The sequence below is a fragment of the Papaver somniferum genome, unplaced genomic scaffold, assembly GCF_003573695.1.
Source record: "Papaver somniferum cultivar HN1 unplaced genomic scaffold, ASM357369v1 unplaced-scaffold_18, whole genome shotgun sequence".
Classification (NCBI taxonomy): domain Eukaryota; kingdom Viridiplantae; phylum Streptophyta; class Magnoliopsida; order Ranunculales; family Papaveraceae; genus Papaver; species Papaver somniferum.
In genome coordinates, this window is record NW_020627707.1 from 6631158 (window position 1) to 6641079 (window position 9922).

Below are 9922 nucleotides of genomic sequence, written 5' to 3' on the forward strand. Positions count from 1 at the left end.
AATGTAGTACTTGTCGACATATTCTGCGGACTTAAGAATTATTCCTTACTAGTTTTGTATTTGAAAATAAAATCGATGGACTTGAATGTTGATACATAAAGAGTGGTAGACTAGTATTAAGAAGATAAGTAAAACAATGCCAAATGTATTCTTTACTAGTTCTATGTTTGAAAAGAAAAATCTTTGGACTTGACTGATGATGGTAAACAATCTTGTTTGTTGTAATATAGTTAATTATTTGTATACTTAAGTGGCCAATAAGTTTAGATGTCAAACAAACAACAACAACCACGTTCTCTTCTTAGATAACCATAGACTTTTCAACTAATAGTGGCACTGGTATATTTTGTATATTCTTCTTCTTCTTCTTATGGGTATAAGTGTTTATTGATGTGTCGTTTTTCGCTAATCGGATGCATACAGAGAGGCGAAACCGTTTCTTACAACAAAAACTGAATGACTGTGTGTATATTCAATACAACAAGAAATTACAGCGCAGATACGAAGAAATACAAAGACATAATTCTGGGGGTCTTGAAATCCCTATTTTCTTTGATGCAGTTGCAGAAGAAGATAATGGTTAGACTCTGAGAACTTGAGTGATTTTCTTCATCGAGCTATAAGTTTACGGGTGCTCAAGCAAACCAATGAGTTAGTTCCGGACCAATTACAAGAAGCAGCCAACAAGTTCCGAGGATCCACTCTCCAATTGATTCCATGGAGATTTCAACTGTGAAGCTCGAGGACCTGCCAGTATGGGATCGTATAGTGTTGGACATCCTTTGGCTAATCCTACAAGCACTATTGTGGATGATCTTGTAGAAATCTAACTAATGGCAGTGTGACACCAATGTTTTTTTGTCTTTTGATCATGATTTCTTGAATTATAATGTTGAACACCAATGACCTGTTCAAGAAAGTAATATAATTATGGTGTCAGTGCTCTACTAATATTGGTAACCCATATAATTATAATGTTGAACACCAATGACCTGTTCAAGAAAGTAACTCTACTAATATTGGTAACCCATATATGATTATGGTGGATGTAGTTACTGTAAATATAATGTTGATGGGCTAACAGACACTAGTGTCAGTGCTTGGTTTTTGTTGTTGCTTGAACAAGCCTCTAATCAACCACCTCTTATTTTGTAAGATCCGCGTGTTTACTATAATTATTATTTTATATTATGGCCCAATAATTACTTACTTTTGTTTGTTGATACATAATAAATATTTAAAAAATTCTAATAATGCATCGCCGAGAAAAATTGGTATTATTTTTCCTGTATAGGTTCCGATACGATACCGATATACAATATTAACTACCTTGTATAACTACCTTGCTATCATGTAACGAGGACTTCATCCTCCATTGGCCTCTGGACCCTCCTACAGAAAACCAATGAACAGATTGACTAGAGCCACATCCATCTCAGTCAGATCGACTTTAAAGTCAAAGGTCAAGTCAACGAGACTGGCATTAGAAGATTAATCGAGAAACTATTTACTTCAATTAATTATAAGAATGGCTCAAGATTAAGTCTAATTTAAAACAAAATCTAATTAAACTTTGGTTAATAACTACCGACTGATTACAGTTATATCTTACTTTTAAGATTGATATCAAAAGCCGACTTCCATTGTTTCCCTATAGCAACCAAATCACCATTTTGTTTCTTTTTAATCACCACCACCACTGAAGAAAGATTTCCTTTATGTCCGAGCAAAACTTTAGCTTCAATCTCCACTTCTTCCTATCCACCCATTACAGTGAAAATTCAATTCCAAAAACATTGGAGCAACAATTTAGTTCCAAGAATATTGGAAGACTCGTACCTGAATTTTTCCAGTGGAGAAGTAAGAAACATTGAATTCAACAGAAACACTGAGGTTTCCAACGGAAGTATATACAGCACAAGCACCAATAATCTCAATCAAAGTCGCAATTGCTCCTGCACGCCACCTCCCATCTCCATCCTTACACATCAGAATCACAACCATAATCAGATTCAACTTAACCAAGAATGAGCTCTAATTTTAAGAAACTGAACTGTTTATTTACAGATAAGCTTTGGGGCACTACGAAATTGCAATGAATCAAGTCTCTCCAGACGCGAATAGGGTAGAGATTTTGAAGGACTTGAGTTTCGATCATGCTACCTTTTAGTCCCTTGGGGAGATTTCCTAACAAGTCCATGGCAGCCTTAGCTAAAGTTTCTAAGAAGTGCTTTATATGCTGGATTGGTATTGCATTAGCATCACCATCATCATCTTCCATCATTCTACTTGGAGACTATAACTTCCTCCTAGCTCCCACTGGAAACAAGAAATGAAATGGTGAATAGTCAAGTCTCCGGTATAGATGATAAAGTGACTATAAGTTTATAACCACTGAATCTTTGGTCAAATGCATTATTGTCAGCGTTCCGTAAACTAAGCTTGCAATAATTGTTGACTGTACGGGCAACAGCTTCCCAACCATATACTAGCCAGCATATAAGCTTGCAAAAATTTAAAAGTTGTCTCATGATATAATCCAAGTATCCTGGAGCTGCCTGCTGCCATAACCTGGAATTTACGGCATTTGGCCATCTTCTATCTTGGTTTTGCCGCGACCGGACAGAAATAAACTTCTAGGCGGACTGTTTTGCCAATTATAGACGTTAGAAACACGAATTCTCTCTTGGGTTAATCTGTATACAACTACTTCAGATTTAGAAGAAAAAAAAAGAAATATTTTTTAGCATTTTTCATGTTAGCCAGCTTTTCCAGCTGAGTTAATCTGTATACAACTACTTTAGATTGGACTAAACAGAATAAGAGAAAAATATAACCCTTTAAAAAAAAAAAAAAAAAAACCAGTGGAGGTAATGAGATATTTTACTAAAACTGAATGGGAGTAGATCCGTTTATTATTGGTGAAACTAGACGCGAGAAACTAAAATTTATTCCCTATATTGATGAACAGGGGATTTGGATTTGGTAAATGCAGACTATTATGTAGTTACTAGGGTAGAAAGCTTCCCACCCTTCGATCTTGAGGACTCATTTCGTGATCCTAATAGCTGTTGCATTATTTTTACTTCATACTTCAGCAATCGAGCTTGGTCTTTAGCTCCTTCTTGTTCACCTGAAATGAAATAAGAATACAGAACCTTAATTGTCAAACAATAAGGTGTCGCAACAGCACGATATGGAAAAATAACTTGAAGGTAAATGTTAACCTTTCCCATGGTATTGCGAGGAAGTGAATCCCACAATATCAACCTCGTTGGAATCTGAAAATGAAATAGCTTGATTAGTTAGGATACCGTGTTAAAACAACTCTATTTTAGGATACTGAGTTTCAGAATAAGAAACACAAACCTTGTATGGAGCAAGTTTATCCTTAGCCCACAACTGTAGTTCTTCTAAGCAGACAGCTGGTTTGAACTCTTCTTTTGCTCTTTGCTTTGCATCTGCCTCGGGTACGATTATCGCAGTGACAGCTTCTCCGTAGTCTTTGTCTGGTAAACCTAGTACACAACACTCTGACACGACTGGGTGCTGTTGTGTGCAGTAAAAAAAACAATGAGTTCCACTAAGAACCATATTGCAAATTCCTACCAGCAGAAGAAGTAAAAAGAAAAAGAATGAAAACTTACCTCTAAAATGACTGCTTCAATTTCTAATGCAGATAACTTATACCCACCGACCTTCATGATATCCGCATTTGTACCTGTCAGTGCAGCGTAAGAGCTATCAAAGGGCTGGCCTAATAAACCTCAAAGATGAATACACAATCCTAATCCAGCAAAAAAATACAATATATGTTTTAGAAATGGGAAGTAGCAGCTGATGCAGTAAAGGTGACAAGGGTTTGAGCAGATAGTTGGTTAACATCCACATCTGAAGCCATTCAGAAGATCAATTTCCACAATTAAGGTGTTATAAACGAGAATGGGGTTTACCTCACTTAGTTAAAAGAGGTTTAGTAAACACGGAACCTTTAACGAACACAGAACTCTTGGTTCTTCTCATATCATTACCACTTCTTGGTTTAGCTTAGAGTCCCAAACCCAACACTAGAAACTCCCTAGAATTTTCAAGATGGCATGACTCCAACGTTGGAAATAGATTTGAGTTTATAAATTAAACAGTCAAAACTCACATCGGGGGATTATAGAATGAACACTTAAGACATAGGACAATAGAAGAAGGTTTCGTCTCTCAAAACGTCGGTCATACACAGATATCAGACCACTCGTTCTTACTCAACTCACTCACCCGGAGTCTTACACAACACTTCCGTGTTCCTCTCAATTACAACTTCTTTAGCTATCTCAACTGCCCTTTATAGGGAGTTCTAACTGATTAGAAACCTTTAGATTAAGGTGTCAACTTTGACTATACTTAGGCATGGTACAACAGACTATAAAATCTCTAGATTTCTAATCTAGTTAGACCAACCTAAGTTTTTCTACAACCGATTAGATAAAGCTAGACATGTCTAGATAATTCTAGACTAGCATGAACACTAACTATGTTTGGTTTTCAACATCCTCCCTTAAACTTGATTTGCTCATAACTACAAGTCTACAAGTATTGAAGTACATGAAGTCTCGAGAGCAAGTTGCGGATATCTTCCCAAAACCGCTGAAACACGTTTATCAAGCTGCGTGAAATACTTGGGAGTTATCGGCAAATTAAGTTTAAGGGGAGATGTTGAAAATTTAACTTAATTTTCTTCATCCTAGTCTGGAATTATCTAGACATATCTAGTTTTATCTAGTCGGTTGTAGAATTAGCTAGAGAACTCAAAGAAAGATAGCTTTATAAAGTAACTTGAGTGAGAGAATTAAGTCTTCTTAAGTGAGTAGTTGAGTGTGAGAAACAAGTGAGTCTTGTGCGAGCAAAGGTCTGTGAGAAATAAAGTGTGTGGTGAGAGTTGTATGCAACCGAAGTTCTGTAATAAAACTTCAATTTCCTAAACCTGTTGTAAACCATTTAGCATTGGAACCCAAACCCATTTCCAACATCTAAAGCTTCGCTATCACTGATCTTTCTCTCTATCTGACCAGACTAAACTAGAGTACTCTATTCGGCTTCTAGCTGACTCTAGATATTCCTTTCTCTCTTAGTTCTACCAGTTATATGTGATTGTAGGCACTAGACACCATAATTACACATTACAGATGTAACTTGAACTGATTAGCACAAACCAAGTTTACAACATAAGAAAACACAGAGATGATAGCTGTAAGAATCAGATAATAACCACAATATTGTAAAAATAAGCAGCAGTTAAATAGAGATGAAGGTATCTTACGTCCCAAAATAACGTAGTATCCATCCTCGTCAACTTTAACTGTATCCCCAGTCAGAAAGAACCCACCTTCAATAAAAGATTCCTTTGTCACCTGAGATGATAAAGTATCATTATGTCAACAGCTAAAACCAAATGGACATTTTAGCTTTCATCAGATTCAAGAAGGAAAATATCTTGAGAAACATATCTTAGAAGAAATTAGTACCTCTGGTCGCTTCCAGTATTCCTTAAACTGTGAAGGGCTTCTAATACAAAGCTCACCTACTCCGTTTGTATCACTCCCAGCGCCATCATCTAAAAGAATTTTAGCCTGTAAAATTCCCCAACTGATAGTTACATATTAGCCACATAATTGTTTCACATTCTTGTCAGTTTCTTGGAATCTTACAGACCTCCACATCGGGTAGTGGCTTTCCAACAGTTCCTCCCTTTCTCAAACCTTTCAAGGGGTTTGAAAGTGCCATAACAAACTGAAAAACATGTCAATGATAACAATTAGAAGAAATATATCACAAAATGGGGAACAAAACAGCCAACAGCTTAATCACAGACCTCAGTCATGCCATAACGTTCTAAAAGCCGATGGCCGGTTATGCTTTCCCACTGCTTCATAATGGGATAAGGAAGTGCAGAGGAACCACACATCTGCCAAAGAAATTGTAAAAGACAGTGACAGCATGTAATAATTCAATTTGGTAACAGGAAAGTATACAAATCAGAGAATATGGAGAGGTTCAATTCAAGTAGCTAAAAGTTCAGTATGATAAAACATGTAACAGAATAAGTTACAGTAACGATTGAGAAATTAAGTTCCAATCAAAGGATTGTTTGCTGTCTTTATCCCGACGTTACCTTTTTCTAAATACTGACAAACACTTTCTTCTTGCGCGGGAAATTTAATTGAAAGTTGAAACTGATCTGATAATATTATTTCCCTTCAATGAACAAATCCTAGCTAGTGTAAACTGTTGCTTTTCAATTAGCACTCTACAGTAAGGTTTTAAGACGATATAATGTACAAGTGAGTGAGTAAAGGTACAACTTATATTGGATTATCTTCTTATGAATCTTATTTTCCAACATGGTCTGCTTATTACTTCTAAAGCTGGTTATGGCTTCTTCTGTTTTTTCCTTTTAATGGTACATATGTATATTCCCTGACAGCATAATACATCCATGGTTAACCTATGGCGACCAAAACAGAATCATGGATTGACCAACCATAGAATAATAGTGTAGACAAGACAAAAAGGAAATGGAATTATTACCATAAGACGCAACTGGCGTGCAGCTGAGGCTGAAGTAGCTTGTAATTCTGGATCCATCGCTTTGTATCCTTGTAAAAATCTAGTGTACATGGTTGGAACCTAAGTAATACAAACACTCTTCAGATTATTCCTTTAAGGGAACAAATTGCCCACAAGTTTATAGTTGGAAATTTGTAGCCTCATTATGTGTTTCTTAAAAAAACGTACTGCATAGTATAAACGGTTGCCAACAATGGGCAGAACTTGATTAATTTTTCTTGAAGAAGCCTTTCATAAATAACTATTAAAGGGATAGTTAAATGATATAATTTGGCTCAAATACACAAAGATTATGGCCCAAAATATGCGACTACAAGTACAAATTTTAGAAGGGGAAATGGTTCATGTAATTTAAAGACCTGGCTAATAAAGTAAATATATGGGATTAAAAAGTAAATTACTTTTGGCTATAAGAATCCGACTTACTCCTGTAAACACAGTAACAGCGTCATCCAATTTAGTACCATCTTTTGGATATGATTCGCGCCATCTCTGCCAGATTCCACTCACACTAAATTTTGGCATGAACTCAACCTTCAATGAAACAAGTTGACAAACAAATAGGTTATAGCACAACCTGAAAGATTTTCCGAAAATGTTCTGTAACTGTTGGAAAGAGCTTTTGTGGGCAAGGCAAGTAAGAGGACATTACCACTGCACCGGCATAGAGAGGAGCAAATAAGGCATTAAAGAGCCCATGAACATGTAAAAGTACAAGTTAAGGCACACATAGAGAAGAACTTCGATAAAAAGATATATAGCATCAATGTAAAGAGCCCAGGAAAACCCTAGCTTATATTCAAAAAAGCAACCCATGAAAATTTTGAAAGATAGTTTTGAAACTGAACCTAAAAATCCACAGTGAACAGTACTTCACTGCAACAGTATGTATACATATGATACCCAAAGGATATGGTGCAGAGGTAGGCAATTTAAAATTCGATCTGCAGATGAATATTCCCACGCCTCTATCAACATTTGGACCTGCAATCAAGGCAAATATAAAGTACAAAATGTTATCGCCGAAGCACAAGCCCATAAGAGATCAAGTAGAACAAATGCCATTTTTACTTCACAAGTAGTGAATCCATATATATTGTAATACACTTTTGCAGGTTGTAATAAGCAAGTACCTGTGCAAGAATTCCCTTGTGTGTGTGAACCACTCCTTTTGGTTTGCCTGTTGTACCACTAGTATATAAAATCAATGCAATATCATCTCCTGCAGCATCAAACCATGTTCAACTAAGTTCTCCTTTTCGTTTGACTGGATTTAGAACATTCTTCTGTTATTACAAGTACAAATGGTACAAATTGAATCACCTTGGGCCTCTTTCGAGGTATTAATTTCATCAACTTGTAAATCTTGTGAATGTTCATCTGTACTTGCAGTTGATATAGAACTGGGAACTGAAGGAACGACAGAGATATGAGCAGAACATTTGGCAGCAATACTCTCCATAAGAACTTGATGATCTTTTGTGCTTAAGATCATGGAAACATCCTACAAACAAAATCGTTGCAAGGTTCTACGTAAATGATCTCGCACAAAAAAGGGTATCACAGCACTGAAGAAAGGGATGCAGAATATACTAGTACTTCAATCAGATGTGTTGAATATCTTAAAAACAAACAGAACAGTGGAACACTAGAAGTCAACAAATATAAATCAGGGCCGCAATCTGCAAACAGCGCTGGTGCAAGCCAAAAAGTAGGAAGAAAAAAGAAGAAAATGCAACAAACCGCATCATTCATGACATAAGAAAGCTCGGCTTCTGGGTAGCTGAACGCAAGTGGAACTGCACATCCACCAGCAAGCCAAGTCCCAAGCAACCCCGCAACAAATTCAGCTGATGGCTTAGCCACAATTCCTACCCGAGCTCCACCAAGATTTCCTGCGTCTTTCACTGCTTCAGGTGCCTGTACAAGAATTTACATAGAAGGAAAGAAAATTGGAAAAATAAGCCCTCCAGATTCAAATGTAGCATCAAAAGACGCAGTTGATCCACCGTCAACAAGTCATGGTGAAAACATATTACTTGCAGTAAATACAAAATTACAAAAAAAAGGCGCACACACAACTGCAGATTCATTCATGTAAAGTTACAAAAATAAACAAAAAAAAAGAACAAAATTGTTTGACTTACATTTCTCAGAATGTCATTGCATATCTTCACAGCAGTACTGATGAGTTGAAAATTACTATAGTTATTTCCTTCAGCTCTTATCGCAATTTTATCTGCAGCGGCAGATCCCTTCCTAATTGCTGTTTTTGCCACCTCCATGAATGTACTAGATGATGATGATGCTGTTGAATGAGACAACCAAATTCAATATCAATGCAAGAAGATAACATTTAGCAAACTAGAATAATTCAAACTTCACATTTCCTTGCTGTTATCAGAATCCAACACAGCAAATCTCAAAATTTCTCATCACAACCACCCAATTTACTTATAATCAACCATTTGAACCACAAAATTAACAAAATTCAAATGAAAATAAGGAACCCGACAATTAAAAACCCAAACCCCCATTCAAATTTAACAATTTCAAGCACAAATTTATGATGAAAATGAAATAACAATCTGGCACAACAAAACCCAGAAAAGTTAAAATTGAACCTACATGAATACGAACGTGAGGAACAAGTGATGAAAATACTAGGAATTCTTCTTCTTCTTTTTCGATGGTCAATGAATTGAAACCCTAGGTTTGGTCTATCAGACAGTGAAAATGAAGATTCTTTAATTGTACATAGATAACGAAGAAGATGATGATGATAAGGAAAGATAGTATTTTTAGGTTTTTTGAAGAAGTAGTTGGAAGCTTTAAATGAATTCATCAGGAATAGTCAGTCCTTCTCACTAACTATTTACTACTAAAATTAGTGACCGCTCATTTCACACCATTGCTTTTGTTTTGATTTGTTTAGTCATTTTTAATTTTGATTAGGACATTTCTGTTCTTGATTTGTAGGGTTTAGGTAGGGTTTTTCAGGTGATGGTGGTGGTAGTGGTAAGTAAAAACGTGTCTGTTAGAAATTTTGGTTTGCGAATGTCAATTTGGTTTAGCGCGAATCGGTGGTGATGTGTAGGCGTATAGTACTGCAAGTTTTGGTACATGATACTGCGTAGCTGACATAACAAGCTTACGGCCCAAAAGCATGGGCTTGTTAGATCAAATGGCGACATCAATTTCATGGTACTCAAGATGAACACTAATTTTGGGCATGCCTAAAACTTTCAAGGCATACAAAGAACTAGTCCTAACTTGGGTGATCTTATAAGGGGTACCCTATGGG

General features: G+C 36.3%; 2 protein-coding genes across 3 annotated transcripts; both read right to left on the reverse strand.

The window, feature by feature from the left end:
• Window positions 1-512: 512 nt before the first annotated feature.
• Window positions 513-2346, reverse strand: LOC113337861. 2 transcript variants are annotated; one of them, XM_026583427.1, is made up of 4 exons: window positions 2066-2346; window positions 1840-1980; window positions 1613-1757; window positions 513-907 (listed from the first exon to the last, which is right to left on the reverse strand). In XM_026583427.1, exons 1-4 carry the CDS (start codon window positions 2282-2284, stop codon window positions 885-887), a joined length of 528 nt encoding a protein of 175 aa, XP_026439212.1. In that variant the 5' UTR covers window positions 2285-2346; the 3' UTR covers window positions 513-884. The 2 variants fall into 2 exon arrangements, 1 of the variants encoding a protein (XP_026439212.1); XR_003354465.1 differs by lacking the exon at window positions 513-907 and having other exon boundaries at window positions 1534-1757; window positions 2164-2346.
• Window positions 2347-2865: 519 nt separating this feature from the next.
• LOC113338070 (malonate--CoA ligase-like) lies at window positions 2866-9653 on the reverse strand. Its single transcript, XM_026583588.1, has 17 exons — window positions 9247-9653; window positions 8766-8926; window positions 8362-8538; window positions 7942-8122; window positions 7752-7840; window positions 7533-7602; window positions 7271-7323; window positions 7045-7152; window positions 6580-6678; window positions 5864-5956; window positions 5704-5781; window positions 5517-5621; window positions 5312-5402; window positions 3648-3721; window positions 3370-3549; window positions 3228-3281; window positions 2866-3133 (listed from the first exon to the last, which is right to left on the reverse strand). The coding sequence occupies exons 1-17, from the start codon at window positions 9461-9463 to the stop codon at window positions 3095-3097; spliced, it is 1869 nt and encodes a 622-aa protein (XP_026439373.1). The 5' UTR covers window positions 9464-9653; the 3' UTR covers window positions 2866-3094.
• Between the last annotated feature and the right edge of the window lie 269 nt (window positions 9654-9922).

Coding starts and splice junctions, on each gene's coding strand:
- LOC113338070 (XM_026583588.1), bottom strand. CDS start 9,463: ATGAATTCATTTAAAGCTTCCAACTACTTCTTCAAAAAACCTAAAAAT. Junction 6,679..7,044: donor CTGTTACTGTGTTTACAGGA/GTAAGTCGGATT, acceptor TGTATTACTTAG/GTTCCAACCATGTACACTAG. Junction 3,550..3,647: donor TTGAAGCAGTCATTTTAGAG/GTAAGTTTTCAT, acceptor TGCACACAACAG/CACCCAGTCGTGTCAGAGTG.
- LOC113337861 (XM_026583427.1), bottom strand. CDS start 2,284: ATGATGGAAGATGATGATGGTGATGCTAATGCAATACCAATCCAGCAT. Junction 1,981..2,065: donor TAGTGCCCCAAAGCTTATCT/GTAAATAAACAG, acceptor CTGATGTGTAAG/GATGGAGATGGGAGGTGGCG. Junction 908..1,612: donor TTTTGATATCAATCTTAAAA/GTAAGATATAAC, acceptor TTTCTTGAACAG/GTCATTGGTGTTCAACATTA.